Here is a 20,577-nt window from a genome sequence, read left to right as displayed (position 1 = left end):
AGGTTAGAGGTCCCTGTGGGAAAGAAGGGAAAACAGTGACCCATGAATTCTATGAGCTGGGACAAAATGTCTCCTGTCTATTAAGATGCACCCAAAAGCCAAAGTGGTTTGAGCATTGATACGTGACAGCCTGTGAAAATGGGCAAGTGGACAAGAGGGTTAAACTCCCAGACTGAAGCCCAATGTGGGTGATCCAGCTAAGGCCATGTGCTGTGCCAGCTTGTGAATTTTATATTTGGGTCCTTGGAGAAGTTAAAGAACAAGAGATCTATGCAGTCGTTCCTATCAGATAGGTGCTTGGCTGGTCAGGAGTGGGGCCTGGAAGGGGCACAAATGGCATCTTAAGCAACACCCTGGATGGAAACCAGTTCATTATATCCCAGTTGAGCACATGGCATCATTTGCCAACATGATCAGTTTGTCCTGGATGTGTCAGCAAGAGTGTGCTCTAATCAGAAAACTATCAAGTCACAATGAGTATTTTATGTAGGGAAAGTTTGAATGTTTTTTCATTTATTCAGTCAACAAGACGTTGAATATGTAATAGGGGAGTACAAAATGGTGTGATTTGGCCTGATCTGAATCTGAAGATTTGATGCTGATTTGGAGGATAGAGATTTGGACATAGATGCAGCTTTAAATGTTTTTTCTACATACCTCGAGGTACCAGGTGCAGCTTGTGAATGCTGTGATGGTGGGGAGGATGGAGTGTCCCAGAGGAGCGTGGCACCTCCTGCCCCGCGTGCTCAGTGATGAACCCAGGAGTGGAATGGAAGTACTTCTGGTCCACTTCTGGGTCTGCCAGGGAGCACGTGGGGGCCCCCCCACACCATCCCAGCTCAGTGATCAGCAGTAGGGGGACCCTAGGTATGCCCCTCAGACCCAGGAGGAACCCATCGCTGAGCCGGGATGGTGCATGGGGCTGCCCCACGCACTCCCCGTCAGACCCATAAGTGGGCCAGAAGTGTTTTTGATCCACTTCCAGGTTCACCACCAAGCATGTGGGTGGAGGGGGTGGGTGCACTCCTATGGGAAGCTCCATCCACCCCAGCATTGCAGCGTTCATGAGCTGCCTGGTACCTTGAGCTACGTAGCAAAAGCATTTAAAGCTGTGTCTATATCTGAATCACCGAATCTTTCCAAATCTCTGCAAATCAATTCAGAGGATTCCAATTTGATGAGGAGAAATTAAAGGGTCTCCTGATTGGAGTCAGATTCAGAGATTCGGCCACCAAATTGGGTTGAAAAGGACCTCGGGAGGTCATCTAGTCCAACCCCCGCTCAAAGCAGGACAGCCCCAATTAGATCATCACAGCCAAGGCTTTTCTGGCCACATCTTAAAAACCTCCAAGGGTGGAGATACCACCATCTCTATAGGTAAACTGTTCCAGTGCTTCACTACCCTTCTAGTGAGAAAGTTTTTCCTAATTTCCAACAAAAACAGCTCTTGCTGCAACTTGAGACAATTGCTCCTTGTTTTTCATCCATCATTACTGTGAACAATCTAGCACCACCCTCTTTGAAACCACTGTCACCTCCATCACTCCTCAAAATTCATGTGACCCAGCCCCATAACCAGCCTCTGTGTTTGGATGGTCACATTTTTTCCTGGGTTGTTTAATTTGATGTTGTATGCGATCATTCCAAGTTTTGAAAGGCAGATACTGTTTTGTACTCTTGTGTTTGCAGTCTGGTGTTGGATAGAAAGGATGTATAATGGATTAGAATGGCAAAGGAAAAAGCAGGAGTTTGCAGTGATTGCGGTAGCCCAGTTGGGGCAAGACTGGGTCTGTCCTATGCTTTGGCATCAGGAGCTTGACTTCTTGCAAAAACCCAGGAGGCCTTGAGCACAGATGGAAGACCTGGTGGTACCAGAGCAGTTACATGACTAGAGCAGGACAACGGTAATCTCTCCAGGCACTGACAGGGGTGAGGGGAGAAAAAATGGCTTTTTTGCAGCTCCATAACTATGGTCAGGGGGCAGAAGCTTTCCCAAACTACCCGAAGTCCCTGATCCTCTGTGTGGGGACCCCCCAGGGTCAAGCCCTGACCTCTTACATCCCAATCATGCCTCCAACACTCAGTCTCCTGAATACCACAACCATCAGAGCATTCTTGTAAGGAATGTCTTGGTTAACTGCTTCCAGCACAGGGACACAGGTTAGGAGCAAGACACCACCTAGTAATGTAAGGGAAAAGCTTTTAATGTGGTTAAAAACCAAGAAAATAAACATTTTTAAACATTATAAGCATTCAAACCATGTGTGCTGGGCTCTTGCCAGAAATGTACTTGGGTGCCTTGAATGAAACTCATACGCTTTGGAAATGCAGTACAGTACTGGCAAATCCAGGCATAAGAAACCCTGTGATGGTGAAGTGGATGAGCTATGGTGCTAACCTCTTCTAGATGGCAGAGTACATGATCCAAATGGCCAGTATAGCTGTGGACTTAACCATGCTTAAGCAGTTAGCAACAAACTAGGGGCTGGAGCCTGACAGGCATTTTGAGATGTCAGATGACAATTTCTACCCACTTCTCAATGGTCTGGGTGCCCTCATGCTGGTGACTTGTCACGCAGATAATGGAGGCAGCTCAGCACAAAGCTCAAGGATCTACCCATCTCAAAGTTGTGCAGTCACATATCATGCCAGCTCCTCAGATCTATCCATTCCCACCCTAGTCTGCTTGTCTCCTGGGCCTGGAAATGGCAGTACGTGGTCTACAGATGAGGTCTGAAAAGCACACCCTCCATGGAACGTCTCATTTCTTTGTCTTGGGGCATCAAGCTCTTAGGCTTCCAGAGCACATAACACCGGTTAAGGAGGTACCTTTCACGTGCCACGCCCAGTGAAGTCTTGAGAGACGATGCTGTGGCACATCAGTTAGCACAGGTGGGACTTATGCAGCTGCATTTTCTAGCTAATCAAATGCTTCAGGCCAGCTTCCTGAGTGTCTATCAACATACCCATTCTGGGGGTGGAGAGACAAGGGAAAAGGGGAAGGCATATGTTCTGCCCACTGGGTTTATCTAGGTGGGAATCTAGGTTTGTGTAGGTGAGACTATTCTATCTCTAGGTGAGAATTTCCATTGCAGACCTAATAGTGCGAATATTACATGGCACCGTTGAAAATATCTCAAGGTAACCTGGGGTGCCATGCCATCCTGGCTGAGAATCACTGTCCCAGTGTAAGCAATGTGGCACAGACCATGAACCTCCATTCCCTGGCTTCTATTTGACTAACTTGTGAGTAAGCCACATCTCCCAGATGGGATCCCAATATGGATTTAAGACTCCATAGGGTGACAATATATCCCTTCCTCCAGTAGCTCCTTCCAGTGGTTGCTTCCCTTCTTTTTTTAACAATGTGTGTCTTGTTTTTAATTGGAATTGATTTGGATCTAATTTACCACTAATGGCTTTCATTACATGAATGGTTTTCTATCCTTGTATCATGTATGCTATATTGTACCAATGATAAAACTCCCCAATGAATGATTTCTGTGTCTTCATAACATGCGTAGAAACAATTTTACGCAGGTTTCATGAGGCAGGATGAACAGTAGTGTTCATGCATAATGCTAGAACTAGAGATGTTAAATTATTTGGGCATGAGCTATTTTATGTGCAGGATGTACAAAGTAATCCAAGTTCTGCTGGGTTAGGAAACTGCAGGAGAACTCAAAAAAAATCAGCCAAACAGCAAAAGAGCCTGACCAGCAACCAGCGCCAACCATGCTGCATTGGTTGGGACACAGAGCCACACAAACAACCTGTGCCAGGCCCAAAATGTGTCAGGCCCAGCCATACAGCAAACAAATGTACAGCGGGGCTCAGCAATACAGATATGTGGAGACACAAGTTCTGTAAAACATTAAAGGGGGACACAGGGGAACATATCAGCTCAGCCACAATGTTAGGCGAAGACCTAACACCTAAGAATCAACAAAAGTGGGGGATGGGCCTATTTCGAACTCACTGCGTGCTGCCTAGGAAAGATAATTTAAAAATATGGGGTAATAAAACATTTATACCTATAATGATGCAGCATTATTTAGGAAAGCTCTAAAAAAGGCAGCTAGATATGAATATGAATATAAAGGGAAAATGGTTGTGAATGAAAATAATGTAGAGACAAACAGATGAACAGAAGCATGCAAATACATCTTAGTAAGGTCTGATTTGGTTGCTCTGAAGTGCAGTTTAGTTCTACATTCATAGAAGAGGCTTATTTTAAATAACTAGCCAATTGCCCACCAAGAATGAGGGGGGAGGAGGTGTCGGAGCGCCGCCACCCACTGCCCTGCGCTGCTCTTCCTCCAGCCCTGTGTGCCCCCGGTCTGGCTCCATGAGCTCCCCCCTGCCACTCCACCTCATCCCAGGGACGGGGAGGAGGGCAAGCTTGCCCCACAATCCCCCCATCCCCACTGGCCAGCACCTCATGTTGCCACCGCCTCCAGTCCCACTGTCCTTATTCCCCTGCTCCAGCCTTACTTGGGGACAGCGGGGATAACACCGCCATGACAGCGGGAACTGAGGGGCCACGCCGCCGCCTCCTGTCTGGAACAGTGTTGGTGCACTCTAATTGGTTGTTTCAGAAAACCAATCAGAGTGCGAAAAAAGTGTTATGGACAGACAGAAGGACAGATTAATGCTTTTCTAACATTAGAATTTTCCTACCTATGATTCTCTTCAAAGCATCTTTTACATCCTTGTTCCTGAGGCTGTAGATGAAGGGATTCAGCATGGGAGTAACAAGGGTATAAAACACAGACACCACCTTGCTCCGATGTGGGGACGACTGAGAACCCGGCTGGGCATACATAAAGGAAGCAGTCCCAAAAAACAAAGCCACAGCCACCATGTGGGAGGAGCAGGTGGATAAGGTCTTGAGCCTGCCCTTGGCAGAGCGAATCCTGAGAATGGCATAGATGATGTAGGCATAGGAGATGAGGATGATTCCTGAGGTGCTCACTATGATGAGGCCAGATGAAACAAACATTAGCAGTACATTGATGTGCTTATCAGTGCAGGACAAGCTTAGCAAGGGGAGAATGTCACAGAAGAAATGGTTGATCTCTTTAGGCCCACAGTAGCTCAGTGCAAAGGTGAAGCTGGTTTGCATAATAGAACTGGTGCCACCACTGATGTAGGAGCCCAAAATTAACTGAACACAGGCCCTTTTGGACATGGTGACAGGATAGAGGAGTGGGTTGCAGATGGCTATGTAGCGATCATATGCCATTGCTGCCAGGATAAAGGCCTCTGTGGTGATAAAGAGAATAAAAAAGAACAACTGAGCAGCACATCCATAGTAGGAAATGGTTTTGTTGCCTTGTAGGAAGGTGGCCATGGCTTTGGGGGCAATAGTTGAGGGGTAGCAGAGGTCTAGCAGCGACAGGTTCATGAGGAAGAAATACATAGGGGTGTGAAGGTGAGGGTCGATTCGAATCATGAGAACCATCATAGTGTTCCCTAGCACGGTTGCCGTGTAAATCACAAGGAACACCACAAAAGGCAGCACCTGAGTGCCAGCACCACTCCCGAATCCCAGCAGGATGAATTCTGTCACGGCCGTGTGGTTGTCCTCTCCCATAGACTCCATAGCTCGTCCCTCCTTTGGGGGGAAGATGGTATAAGGATGAAGGAAATAGCAAAGTGGTAAAACAGATTGCAGAATGTTTAAAGTGTCTTTGGGGATGATTTTTACTAAGGGAAAACACAAGAAACCACGGGGCATTGTGACAAAGCCCTTAAAAGCATACTTAAACATAGATTTAATAAATCTACAGCAATGCTTTTGACATTCTGACTTTTCTACAATGAAGCTATTTCTCCATACAACTTCTCCATATAATAACAATTGGCAAAAATGCCCTAGGAATAATATTAGCACAATCTTCTAGTGTCTCCTATCATTCACAGGTCTCCTTTTGGAATGAAGTGTTACACAGCCTTGTCATGTTTGGTTGAATGTGACTCCCAGTCTATATATGCATATATCTTAATCTGAAAGGCTACAACATGGGGTTGCTGTTGGACTGTTTTTGTGCTCCAGACCCAATAATGTTTCCTTGAACTAGACCCTGTTACTCTCTATGGATGCCAGGATGAACAAACACTGAACAAATAATCAAAAGGATGAGCCTGAAGGTTCACCACATCACTTCTTAGCAAGTGTGGCAAGGTATAACCAAAGCCAACACATGTATAAGCCTAACTAAACAGTGGCATTGCTTATATCTATTAATTAACTCCATCAAATCTCAGGTAGGAATAAATTCAATGGAGATTGGAATCAAGATGCTTTTGATAGTCTCTCCGGGTGCCTACCTGTATTTGTAGGTACTTATGCACTATGAAGAATGTGCCCCAAAGCATTTGGTGACTATGAAAATACAAACCACTTGGAAGTAGATGTGAAAAGACTGGGTTTTTGGTGACAGCTGGCCTATTAAGCTCTCCTTCTCACCTTCCTTTCGTACATTCACAGAGACTTGTACAAAATGCCTCAGCCTACTTCTCTGAGAATCTCAGTACTTGTTTTAACAGAATATTGGACTTATGATGAAATTATTAACATACATTATTGGCTTTCCACAACTAAGTAAAAAGATATACATAAAAATTGCCTAAAACCCAAACAAACATACACACAAGAAATAGGAATGTGGTACTGAGAATTAGAAGTAATAATATCATTTAAAAATAGTACCACCTGTATTACAAAAAATAAATATGTATATAAAAAAAGCTAAGTGGAGTTAGCATACACCTACCCACCAAAAGCCTTCATGTATGGAAAAGAGAAGGTGAATGACAAGTTTTCTGTATTTTGTCACGTTTTTCACATCCACAATACTAGCAATAAAACTCTGAAAACTTCCCAGAGCCTTTCCCAATCTCTGTCATTTCCCAATGTGACAGGTACCTGAAAGCAAGCCTTAACCTATCTTCATCCAGCTCAGTCTCCTATAAAGCCTTCTGGAACCACCTCAGATGCTTTTGTATCCAAAAGTCGGCACATTTCACTGCTACCCAATACAAGGATTCAGGTGTCAAATTTGCCTTGCCATTGCTAAATGACCTGCCATACTGACCACCCTAGGATTGTTTTCTGTCAAGCTCAAGTGCTGGGACTGTTCTAGCAGTTATATTGAAGAGAATGGTATTAAATCTAGGCGAAAGGCAGAAGTTGTGTAAGAGGAGGAGACTGGTATTTTCCTGTTGGTTTCCTTGCTCACAAAGGGCTTTGAGGTCTCTGGAGGAACTGGGCTATGTGAGCCCTCGGGATTGCAGTGCAGGTCTCCCTAGTGACAGAGATGTGTTTTCAGTCCCAGCTTTGGGGACCTGTACAGGAGAGGCACTAGAGAGACCTAGAGAGGCACTAGATAGAAGCCCCTGGATGGATGAATGAAATGTCCTGGATGTGTCAGCAAGAGTGTGCTCTAATCAGAAAACTATCAAGTCACAATGAGTATTTTATGTAGGGAAAGTTTGAATGTTTTTTCATTTGTTTAGTCAACAAGATGTTGAATATGTTATAGGGGAGTAGAAAATGGTCTGTATTTGATTCAGATTTGGTGACATTGATTTGATTTGTTCATTCAAATGACTGTCCCTGAGGTGATTTGGCCAAATCTGAATCTGAAGATTCGATGGTGATTTGGAGAGTCAGAGATTAGGACGTAGATGCAGCTTTAAATGTTTTTTCTACATACCTCGAGTTACCAGGTACAGCTTGTGAATGCTGTGATGGTGGGGAGGATGGAGTGTCCCAGAGGAGCATGCCCCACCCACCGCCAGGAATGCTCAGCGATGAACCCAGGAGTGGAACGGAAGTACTTCTGGTCCACTTCCAGGTCTGCCGGGGAACACATGGGGGCCCCCGCAAGCCATCCCAGCTCAGCAATCAGCAGCAGGAGGACACTGGGTGCCCCCCTCAGACCCAGGAGGAACCCATCGCTGAGCCGGGATGGTGCATGGGGCCGCCCCACACACTCCCTGTCAGACCCAGTAGTGGACCAGAAGTGTTTTTGATCCACTTCAAGGTTCACCACCAAGCATGCGGGGGCGGGGGGGGAGGGGCGCACTCCCATGGGAAGCGCCATCCACCCCAGCATTGCAGCGTTCATGAGCTGCCTGGTACCTTGAACTACGTAGAACAAACATTTAAAGCTGTGTCTATATCTGAATCATGAAATCTTTCCACACCTCTGCAAATCAATTTAGACGGTTCCAATCTGATTAGGAGATATTAAAGGGTCTCCTGATTGGAGTCAGATTCAGAGATTTGGCCACCAAATTGGGCCGAAATGCCACCAAATCGTATCAGTGATCAAAGCTTTGCACAGCCCTAATATGTAACTATGATAGACAACAAAGAGCTCAACAGACTAAAAGCTGGGATCTGGTGGAGTAGTCAATGACTGAAAGACTCCCTGTTTATGGGCAGGTCCACAATATTTCAGTAATAGGAATCATGACCAGTTCCACCAATTGGACTACAGACATAGAGCAAATTAATTTAGGAATGGGACAAAGTAGTCTAAGGTACCTTGATAAGTGCCATGGACCCAGAGAGTGTAAAGAATTAGTTACCATTTGGCAAACCCTGGAACTGATGGATTCTAGAATCAGTATGTAATTAATAGGGCTGTGTGAAATTTCACCAGGTGTTTCTCTTCGATGCTGTGTCAACTCATTTCAAGCTTGAAACTGTGAAATCTAAACAAAATGAAAAGCTTTGAACCAGCCTCAAAACAAAATGAGGGCAATTGAAACATTTTGAAAGTTTCAAAACGTTTCAAGTTTTGAAGAAAGTAAGGAGAAAGTAAGGAGAGAGAGGGGGAAGACGGGGAAGGACTGCTCTGATATTGACATGTGTAGCTGGCCAGTGACTGTGATCCTCCCCTAAGGTCCCTTCCAATCTTAGTGCTTTGGGGGAGGGATGGAAAAACAGCTCTGCCTTAGCGCACACACACAGTCAAATGTCACAAGTTTTGCAGTTTGAGGTGCAATTTCCCAGAAACCTATCTCCTTGAAACCTGACCAGTTTCATGGCCTCAGCAGGGGCTACAGTCCCAGAAGTTTTCACACTGCTGTGGCTTAACACACACGACATGAGATTTGCTTGTCAGCAGCTTGAAGTGCAGTTTCCCAGAAACCCCTGCACCTATCTCCTTGAAACATGGCAGGCTTCATGCCCTCAGAAGGAGGTACCCTTCCTGTTGTTTTAATCCAAATCTGCCAATAAATGACAGTTTTAGACAGTTTTGTGTCTCCCCAGTATAGTCTATGGGTGAAATGTCGAAACTTGCGTTGAAACGGTGAAACAGTTTTGGTGAAATGAAATGGAAGGTGCTTTAGAAATTAAATGAAACTTGAAACAAAATACTGTCCCACAAATTGGAAGTCAAAATGAAACAGTGCCATTTTGCACAGCCCTATTAATACTGTGCAGGCTACAATTCACTGAGTGACAGTATGGACCATAGCTGTACTAGAAACCCTTCAAGGGAAAAACGGGGAAAACACTGACCTACGAATAATAGGATCTGCAACAAAATATGTCATGAGTATTACTACACACCCAAGGGAAACTGGTTTAAGCACTGATGTGAGAGAGAGCATTTGAAAATGGGGAAATGGCCAAGAGGGTAAATCCCGAAACTAAAGCCCATGATGAGTAACCCCACTAAGTCCACGTTCCATGATAGTTTGTGCATTTTATACTTGGGTCCTTGGAATTCCAGTTGTCCCTATTGGTTAGGTGCTTGGCTGGTCAGGATTTGACCGTGAGAAGGGGCACACATGGCTTCTAAGGAAACACTCTTCATGGACACCAGTTCATTATGTACCAGCCAGGTTAACACATGTCACCAGTTGCAAACCTGATCAGTTTGTGTTGGATGCATCAGAAGAAGGGTGCTGTAATCCGACTGTGTCATGTGTGAGAATGAGTATTTTATGTGGGGAAAGGTTGAGTGTAGAGGTACATGGATATATCAATGGCATATTGGATTGGAACTTAAAAAAGGAAAATCAACATTATCGGCAATCAGCTTTTTTTGGCTGGTTTAGCCAATAATATAATTGATAACAGCTGCATGCATGCACACAGCTACCATGCACATGGCCAGGAATGCAGCCCAGTAACTTGGAGATCAGTGTCTGGCCGGTAAGTCAGTGGAGAGGAAGGGACATGGGGAGAGAAAATTGAGGCCCCCACGGTGAGGGAGGGAGTGGGGCAGGGGCAGATGATGTCCATCATGGGCATTGAACGCAACCCTGGGAGCAGGACAGAACTGTGGGTGGCTCATTTGGAGGGGGGAGGAGGGGCTCCCTGCCACTGCGTGTGCCCCCAGAGGAGGCATGGGGGGCATATGCCCCCCCTGGATTTGTGCAAAGGGTGAGGGTAGGCTGCCTGCTGTGGGCTTGTGGCCAGGGGCTGTGCTGGGTTCTTCCCAGTGGTGGGCCTGGACCAGTGCTGGGTGTGGAGTGGCTGGGTATAGGGCTGGGAGGGATGGGTATGGGGTGGGCTATAGCCACGCAAAAATTCACCATAGCCATCTCTCCCAGTGTGGCCGCTGCCCTCTGGGCCCCCACCTGCTTTCGCGCAGCACTGGCCCAACCCCACCTCTGGGAAAGGCCAGTGCAGCCCTGGGGCCCAAGCAAGCAGCAGGGAGCCCACCTTTGCCCTGCGCACAAACCCAGAGGGGCACATGTCCCCCATGCCTCCCCAGTGGGTGCACACAGCAGCAGGGATCTCCCTGCGAGCTTCTTACCCCCCAGTCAAATCACCCGCAGCTCGGTGCCACTCTGAAGGATGCATTCATTGCCCTGGCTGGGCAGTGCCTACTCCTGCCTCCACCACAATACCTCCCTCACCGTGGGGGCCTCAATCTGCACCCCATATGCCACTTCACCCTAACAGCCTTAGTGGCCAGACACTGCTCTCCAAGTTTCTGGGCTGCATTCCTGTAAGTCAGCTATTGGATTGGTATTGGCCGATATGGCTGGTTAATAATGGGCCATTGTTATTGGCCAAGGAAATCTTTGTCAGCGCAACCCTGATTGAATGTGTTTTCATTTGTTCAGTGAGTAAGATGTTGACTATATAACTCTAAAAGAAACTGAAGCGATTGAGAGAGTTAAAGCTGGTACCTGGAACAATAGTCAACTACTGAAAGCCTCACCATTGATGGGCAGGTCCACAGTGTTTCAGTCATAGGAATCATGACCATTTCCACCAACTGCACTATTAACTTAGACCAACTAAAGTTAGGCATGGGGCAAAATAGTCTAAAGTTATTTGCTAGGTTTACTACCAAATGTAGGTTAAAACGTGTAAATGAGGAGGTCAACAACATTTGTGACTAACCCACAAAACAATGCTGAATTAAGGTGGTGGGAGCCTGTGGTTGGATGGTCACCTTTTGTCTGCATGTTTAATTTGATATTCATAAAATCATAGAAAAGTAGGGTTGAAAAGGACCTCAGGAGGTCAACTAGTCCAACCCCCGCTCAAAGCAGGACAGCCCCAATTAGATATTTACAGCCAAGGCTTTTCTGGCCAGATCTTAAAAACCTCCAAAGATGGAGATTCCACCACAGTAGTTTCATAGTTTCATAGTTTCTAGGGTCGGAAGGGACCTGAGCAGATCATCTAGTCCAACCCCCTGCCATGGCAGGAAAGAATACTGGGGTTAAATGACCCCAAGAAGAAGTTCATCTAACCTCCTCTGAAACACCCCCAGGGTAGGAGCCTGCACCACTTCTCTTGGAAGCTGGTTCCAGACCCTAGCCGCCCTGACCGTGAAGTAGCGCCTTGTGATATCTAACCTAAACCTACCCTCTGCCAGCTTGTGACCGTTATTCCTGGTCACTCCTGGTGGTGCTCGGGGAAACAGTGACTTCCCCAATGCCTGCTGATCCCCCCTGACTAGTTTATAACAGGCCACAAGATCCCCCCTCAGCCTTCTCTTTTGGAGGCGGAACAGGTTCAGGTCCCGCATCCTGTCCGTATAGGGCCTGCCCTGCTGTCCCCTGATCATATGAGTGGCCCTCCTCTGGACCCTCTCCATGCTGTCAACATCCCTCTTGAAGTGTGGCACCCAGAACTGGACGCAATACTCCAGCTGCGGCCTGACCATTGCCACATAGAGGGGGAGGATCACCACCTTGGACGTGCTCGAGATGCATCTGTGGATGCATGACAAGGTGCGGTTGGCCTTCCTGACTGCCTCCCCACACTGCCGGCCCATGTTCATCTTGGAGTCAATGATGACCCCCAGATCCTTTTCTGCCTCTGTGCTGACAAGAGGGGAGTTCCCCAACCTGTAGGTATGGTGCCGGTTTTTCCTCCTGAGGTGCATCACCTTGCACTTGTCTGTGTTGAAGCCCATCCTATTCTCGTCTGCCCACCCTTGTAACCTGTCTAGGTCTGATTGTAGCCTGTTGCATCCCTCCAATGTGCCCACGTCCCCCCACATCTTAGTGTTATCAGCATATTTGAACAGGGTGCTTTTTACCCCCTCATCCAAGTCACTGATGAAGATGTTGAACAGTGCGGGCCCGAGGACTGAGCCCTGCGGAACCCCACTGCCCACGTCCTTCCAGGTTGAGAAGGACCCATCCACTACCACCCTCTGGGTGCGGCCCTCCAGCCAGTTGGCGACACATTTGACTGTGTGGGTGTCTACACCACAGCCCCCCCAGTTTCTTAATGAGAACAGGGTGAGAGACAGTGTCAAAAGCCTTCCGGAAGTCCAGGAAGATTATATCCACTGCTACCGCTGCGTCTAACGAGCTGGTGATCTGATCGTAAAAGGCCACCAGGTTGGTCTGACAGGACCTGCCAATGATGAACCAGTGTTGGTTGCCCCTAAGCATGCAGTCCCCTGCTGGCCCCTCCTGGATGTGTGCCAGCATAATTTTCTTGAACAGCTTGCCTAGGATCGAGGTAAGACTAACCAGCCTATAGTTTCTCGGGTCCTCCTTCCTGCCTTGTTTGAAGATGGGGACCATGTTGGCCCTCTTCCAATCCTCTGGTACCTCACCAGAGCACCACGAGTGCTCATAAGTTGTGCCAGGGGACTTGCAATGACCTTGGCCAGTTCCTTTAGAACTCTAGGGTGCAGATTATCCGGGCCGGCTGACTTGAATACGTCCAACCTCTCCAGAAGCTCCCTAACTAAATCCTCACTAACCCGTGCCCCAGGTGTGCCTCCCCTGGGGCCCGAGGGGGGCCCAGCAGGGAGGTGGCTGTACTGGTCCCTACTTAGGAAGACGGAGGCAAAGAAATCGTTAAACATGTTAGCTTTGCCGTCTGGTGTGACGACCAAGATTCCCATGGCATCTTGCAAGGGCCTCACATTACCCGGGACCTTCTTTTTACCCCTTATGTATTTAAAAAAGGGCTTCTTAATGTCCTTAATCTGGGAAGCTAGCCCCAGTTCCATCTCTGCCTTGGCCTTCCTAACTATCTCCCTACATCCCCGAGCAACTACAGAATAGCCCTCCCTGCTGATGACCCCTTCCTTCCATTGGGTGTAAGCCTCCTTTTTGGCAAGGAGACACTCCCAGATGGTTCTGGTGAGCCACGGAGGCTTGTGTGCTCTCCTGCTCCCTTTGATCCTCGTTGGGATTACCTTCCTTTGGGCTTGGAGGATCGTCTCCTTACGGAGCGACCACTCTCCTTGGACACCTGGCTCCCCTCCCCTCCGGGACCTCAGCGCTTCTCCAACTATCCTCCTTAGCTCGCTGAAGTCTGCCCTCCTAAAATTTAGGGCCGCTGCCTTACTGCACGCCTTTGCCACCTTGCGCTGGATGGTGAATTCCAGCAGGCGATGATCACTGTCTCCCAGGTGGTCGAGCACCCGCAGCCCGCTCACCAGGTCATCACCTGTGGGCAGCACTAGGTCCAACAAGGCGTCTCCCCTGGTGGGGCTGTGCACTTCCTGGGTTAGATGGAGGTCCTGCACTCTGGCCAAAAACCTACGTGAGCCTTCAGACCTGGCTGACTGCTCTTCCCAGCAGATGTCCGGGAAGTTCAGGTCCCCCATGACTGCCACATCCTTAGCCTTCACTACCTCTGTGAGCTGACCCAAGAATTCCTGGTCAAGCTCTTCCCCTTGGTTGGGTGGTCTGTAGTAGACTCCCACCGTTAAATCCCTTTCCCCTCAACTGCCTTGTCCTCTAACCCAAAGCACTTCAGAGTGCCCCTCCCCTGACTCCTTGCTAATTAACAAGGAAGTGTATTCCTCCTTAATGTAGAGCGCCACGCCCCCACCTCTTTTTCCTGTCCTGTCCCTCCTGTACAGCCTATAGCCCTTGACATTGATCGCCCAATCATGCGTTTCGTTCCACCACGTTTCTGTAATCCCCACTATGTCCGGGCTGGTGTCAGCCAGCAGGAGGGTGAGTTCCTCCTGCTTGTTGCCCATACTATGAGCGTTTGTGTAGAGGCATTTGAGGCCTCCTGTGGGTGTGTGTACTGACCCCCTAGTCCCAGCGTTACCCTGGCCCCTCCCTCTTACCTGTTTGATTGCTTCGCTCGTCGGTCTGGGCTGGGCTGTAGTTGTGGGTGCTGTTTGGTCTGGCAGTCTGATGTTTCCTCCGCCCTCATCTTCCCCTTCCCCCGACGAGCCTAGTTTAAAGCCCGCCGGAGGAGGTCCGCCAACCTAGAAGAGAACACACGCCTACCTTTAGGGGAAAGGTGAAGCCCGTCCCATCCCAGCATGTCTCTCGTCGTGATGTGCCGGTTGTGGCTGAGGAAGCCAAAGCCCTCCTTGAAGCACCATGTCTGCAGCTGCCAGTTGGTCTCCGCGATGCACGTTTCATGCCATCTGCCTCGTCCATTCACTGGCAGGATAGAAGAGAAAACAACCTGTGCGCCCATCTCCTTCAGCATGCACCCCGGAGCGTGGTAGTCCTCCATCAGGCGATCAGGGCTCCTCCTGGCCACATCGTTAGTGCCCACATGGACTAGGACCATCTTTATAGGTAACCTGTTCCAGTGCTTCACTACCCTTCTAGTGAGAAGGTTTTTCCTAATTTCCAATGAAAACATCTCTTGCTGCAACTTGAGACAATTGCTCCTTGTTTTTCATCCATCATTACTGTGAACAATCTAGCTCCACCCTCTTTGAAACCACTGTCACCTCCACCTCTCCTCAAAATTCATGTGACCCAGCCCCATAACCAGCCCCTGTGTTTGGATGGTCACATTTTTTCCTGGTGTGTTTAATTTGATGTTGTATGCGATCATTCCAAGTTTTGCAAGGCAGATACTGTTTTTTACTCTTGTGTTTGCAGTCTGGTGTTGGATAGAAAGGGTGTATAATGGATTAGCATGGCAAAGGAAAAAGCAGGAGTTTGCAGTGATTGCGATAGCCCAGCTGGGGCAAGACTGGGTCTGTCCTATGCTTTGGCATCAGGAGCTTGACTTCTTGCAAAAACCCAGGAGACCTTGAGCACAGATGGAAGACCTGGTGGTACCAGAGCAGTTACATGACTAGAGCAGGACAACGGTAATCTCTCCAGGCACTGACAGAAGTGAGAGGAGAAAAAATGGCTTTTTTGCAGCTCCATAACTATGGTCAGGGGGCAGAAGCTTTCCCAAACTACCCGAAGTCCCTGATCCTCTGTGTGGGGACCCCCCAGGGTCAAGCCCTGACCTCTTACATCCCAATCATGCCTCCAACACTCAGTCTCCTGAATACCACAACCATCAGAGCATTCTTGTAAGGAATGTCTTGGTTAACTGCTTCCAGCACAGGGACACAGGTTAGGAGCAAGACACCACCTAGTAATGTAAGGGAAAAGCTTTTAACGTGGTTAAAAACCAAGAAAATAAACATTTTTAAACATTATAAGCATTCAAACCATGTGTGCTGGGCTCTTGCCAGAAATGTACTTGGGTGCCTTGAATGAAACTCATACGCTTTGGAAATGCAGTACAGTACTGGCAAATCCAGGCATAAGAAACCCTGTGATGGTGAAGTGGATGAGCTATGGTGCTAACCTCTTCTAGATGGCAGAGTACATGATCCAAATGGCCAGTATAGCTGTGGACTTAACCATGCTTAAGCAGTTAGCAACAAACTAGGGGCTGGAGCCTGACAGGCATTTTGAGATGTCAGATGACAATTTCTATCCACTTCTCAATGGTCTGGGTGCCCTCATGCTGGTGACTTGTCACGCAGATAATGGAGGCAGCTCAGCACAAATCTCAAGGATCTGTCCATCTCAAAGTTGTGCAGTCACATATCATGCCAGCTCCTCAGATCTATCCATTCCCACCCTAGTCTGCTTGTCTCCTGGGCCTGGAAATGGCAGTACGTGGTCTACAGATGAGGTCTGAAAAGCACACCCTCCATGGAACGTCTCATTTCTTTGTCTTGGGGCATCAAGCTCTTAGGCTTCCAGAGCACATAACACCGGTTAAGGAGGTGCCTTTCACGTGCCACGCCCAGTGAAGTCTTGAGAGACGATGCTGTGGCACATCAGTTAGCACAGGTGGGACTTATGCAGCTGCATTTTCTAGCTAATCAAATGCTTCAGGCCAGCTTCCTGAGTGTCTATCAACATACCCATTCTGGGGGTGGAGAGACAAGGGAAAAGGGGAAGGCATATGTTCTGCCCACTGGGTTTATCTAGGTGGGAATCTAGGTTTGTGTAGGTGAGACTATTCTATCTCTAGGTGAGAATTTCCATTGCAGACCTAATAGTGCGAATATTACATAGCGCCATTGAAAATATCTCAAGGTAACCCGGGGTGCCATGCCATCCTGGCTGAGAATCACTGTCCCAGTGTAAGCAGTGTGGCACAGACCATGAACCTCCATCCCCTGGCTTCTATTTGACTAACGTGTGAGTAAGCCGCATCTCCCAAAGGGCAACCCAAATGGATATAAAACTTCCATAGGGTGACAATATATCCCTTCCTCCAGTAGCTCCTTCCAATGGTTGCTTCCCCCTTTTTTTTAACAATGTATGTTTTATTTTTAATTGGAATTCATTTGGATTTAATTTACCACTAGTGGCTTTCATTACATCAGTGGTTTTCTATCCTTGTATCATGTATGTTATATTGTACCAATGATAAAACTCCCAATGAATGATTTCTGTGTCTTCATAACATGCGTAGAAACAATTTTACGCAGGCTTCATGAGGCAGGATGAACAGTAGTGTTCATGCATAATGCTGGAACTAGAGATGTTAAATTATTTGGGCTTGAGTTATGTTATGTACAGGACTCTTAGAAGAGTGAAACATTGTAGTGTGTGTGTGTGTGTGTGTGTGTGTGTGTGTGCGCGCGTGTGTGTGTGTGTGTATTTGATGTGCAACTTGTACCTGAGTCTCAAACCAGAAAAAAATGATAGAAATAGGGCCCTAACTTCTTAAGGCATTTCAATACCATGGTTTTTGTCTCTTGTGACTTCCTAAAATTCAAACATCCTGAATCTCTGTCTTTCAGGCAAGCACCAAGTTTCCAACATGAAAATTTCTGGTTTGCTTTAGGATTTTTCTGAATAGCAGTGACATCCAGTGACCATCTGAAGTGATCATCATTTTCAGTTATATGCTCTTGCAAAGGACAAACTATTGTTAAATGTTGTCAACATCTTCTACGGCAGCAGGAAATTGCACACCTATTACCAACTTCATCCTGGTTGGATTCAGCAAACACTAAGAGCTGCAGCTCCTCCTCATCTTCATCCTTCAATCTTTGTCTGAAGGAAGAGAATAGATTCCTAGGACAGTTTTCACTCCCAACTCCTCAGCCCCTTGTTTGTTACAGTCTGTACCCCTGCTTTGCTATCCAGTTTGAATCCCTGAATATCTATTAATTGATACACTCTATTACTATGGTGCCATCCTAAGTCATAAGAAGGAGTGGGGAATAGGAGACCCTGCCCATCGTGGACATTTCTGGGACTCAAGGAAGTTGATGTCAGAGTCCTGTGGGTGTCTGTCCCTGTGAGGGGCAGCTTCGCCTTTCTCACAGTCCATTCTCTACACTGCTTTCCTCAAGCCAACCCTTTGTAGGTGCTGGATTCATTCTTATCCTAAGCTCAGCCTTTAAAAGAGCAGACCATAGCAGCCTGAACAGATCCAAACTGCGGGAATTCCTCAATAAAGATTTTTTCATTTTCTTCCTACTGGTGTCACTTCTCCCTTTACAGTTTTCTTTGATTTAAATCCTGGTGTATAATAGTTATAGTTAAATACACACAATGCCTTCCTCCTCCAGATGGATCCAGAGGGGACGGAGCACCATGGTCACATCTCCCTTTGGCTGTGTGTGGCATGCACAGAGAGCATCTGGAGCTCACCAGCAAGTTAGCACAGCTCTTGCTGGGAGCTCATGCAGGTACACAATCATGCTGGAAGCACCAGTGGCCAGATGTCCCAACTGTCCCAATGTGTAGTAGCTGACCAGCTTCCCTGTTTGCTTCTGGGCTCAGTTTTCCTATGTCCTGAACAAAGGACAATGCTTGTTTGCCAGCCCCAGTTACGTTCCACTGAGAACTGAGCAACTCCCTCCAATGGGGAACCCTGAAAATACCAGCTGAAGAATTAAAATGCTCTTTGTTTGCATAACAAAGTCCTATTGGAGTAAATGGTAAAACTGCAGCTGACTGCAAGGATGAATACTTGTGCTAATCCTTTTGTAAGCCCTTTTTCAAATGATAGGGTTTTTAGATGTGGAGTCAGCCACTAAAGGAGATGGTCATACATACACATCAGCAGGGAAGGGGAAATACAATTAGATTCTAGAATCTAGATCAGCATTGTCTTGTGATGCTTTCAGGTGTGATATGTGTGCTTAGAAAGCAAGTGTTACTTAAGACTCAAGGCAGTCTCGATCCACAGTTTGGGGTGAGAAGAGCTTAAAAAAATAAAAGGAATTAAAATTCAAAGACATGGACAGATGCATGCAAATATTTATTAATTATTTCTCACTTGATTGTTCTGAGGTGTAGTTTAGCTCTGTATTCACAGAGAAGAGCCTTACTTTGAAGCCATTATCCCTCTTACAGTCTTCCTCAAAGCGCCTTTTACATCCTTGTTCCTGAGGCTGTAGATGAAGGGATTCAACATGGGGATGACAAGGGTATAAAACACAGACACCACCTTGCTCCAATGTGGGGAAGACTGAGAACCTGGCTGGGTATACATAGAGGAAGCAGTCCCAAAAAATAAGTCACAGCCACCATATGGGAGGAGCAGGTGGAAAAGGTCTTGAGCCTGCCCTTGGCAGAGTAAATCCTGAGAATAGCATAGATGATGTAGGCGTAGGAGATGAGGATGATTCCGGAGGTGATCACTATGATGAGGCCAGATAAAACAAACATTAGCAGTACATTGATGTGCTTATCAGTGCAGGACAGGCTTAGCAAGGGGAGAATGTCACAGAAGAAATGGTTGATTTCTTTAGGCCCACAGTAGCTCAGTGCAAAGGTGAAGCTGGTTTGCATAATAGAACTGGTTCCAGCACCGATATAGGAGCCCACGATTAACTGAATGCAGACCCTTTTGGACATGGTGACAGGATAGAGGAGTGGGTTGCAGATGGCTATGTATCGATCGTATGCCATTGCTGCCAGGATGAATGTTTCTGTGCTGCCAAAGACAGCAAAAAAGAAGTGTGCAGCACATCCATAGTAGGAAATGGTTTGCCTGCCTTGCAGGAAGGTGGCCATGGCTTTGGGGGCAATGGTTGAGGAGTAGCAGAGGTCTAAGAGAGACAGGTTCATGAGGAAGAAATACATGGGGGTGTGAAGGCGAGGGTCGATTCGAATGATGAGAACCATGACAATATTCCCTAGTACAGTTGTCATGTAAATCACAAAAAACACCACAAAGGGCAGGACCTGAGTGCCAGGATCACTTCCGAATCCCAGCAGGATGAATTCTGTCACCTCTGTGTGGTTCTGCTCTCTCACAGATGCCATAGCTCAGCTCTTCTGTGCGGGAAAAAATAGGGTAAGGACAACGGACAAAGCAAAGTGGTGAAAGAAACTGCAGATTACTTAATGTGCTGCTGGAACTGATTCTCAGGAGGTAAAGTGTAAGAAAGCAAAGGGCATGGTGACACAACCCTTAGAAAGTTACTTAAATGTAGACTTTACCACAATGCTTTTGAAATTCTGAGTTTTCTATAATGAGACTATTTCTCCATATCATTTCTCCATATAATAATTGGCAGAAGTGCCTTTGGGATAATATTAGAAAAATGTTCTAGTATCTCTTGTCATTCTCAGGTTTCCTTTTGGAATTAAGTATTATTCAGTCTTGTTCTGTTTGGTGGAATGTGACTTCCCAACTTTCCCTGCATATATCTCAAAAGGAGAGGCTGCAATTTGGGGATGTCGTGTGACTGTTTTTGTGCTCTAAACCCAGTAACTTTTCATTGAAGTAGAGCATATTTCTTTCTATGGATGCCAGGATGAACAAGTACTGAACAAATACTCAAAAGGATGAGTCTGCAGGTTCAAAGGATGCCATCTGAACAAGTGTGGTGCATGCACCATAACCAGACAGTGGGTTACATCCTCTTATTACCT

The 20,577-nt window shown here is 47.0% G+C and overlaps 1 protein-coding gene and 1 pseudogene across 1 annotated transcript; both read right to left on the bottom strand.

Annotated features, from left to right (window-relative positions):
• Positions 1-4,648: 4,648 nt before the first annotated feature.
• LOC149862721 (olfactory receptor OR9H1-like) lies at positions 4,649-5,605 on the bottom strand. Its single transcript, XM_090054077.1, has one exon. The coding sequence runs from the start codon at positions 5,603-5,605 to the stop codon at positions 4,649-4,651; it is 957 nt and encodes a 318-aa protein (XP_089910203.1).
• A 13,416-nt stretch (positions 5,606-19,021) lies between these two features.
• LOC149862720 (olfactory receptor OR9H1-like) lies at positions 19,022-19,965 on the bottom strand (annotated as a pseudogene).
• Positions 19,966-20,577: the final 612 nt, after the last annotated feature.

Source organism: Crocodylus siamensis, chromosome 6 (genome assembly GCF_052110815.1).
Source record: "Crocodylus siamensis isolate JL-2025a chromosome 6, ASM5211081v1, whole genome shotgun sequence".
Classification (NCBI taxonomy): domain Eukaryota; kingdom Metazoa; phylum Chordata; order Crocodylia; family Crocodylidae; genus Crocodylus; species Crocodylus siamensis.
The sequence above is the reverse complement of the archived record's forward strand: the minus strand, read 5'-3'. Positions and strand labels throughout refer to the sequence as shown.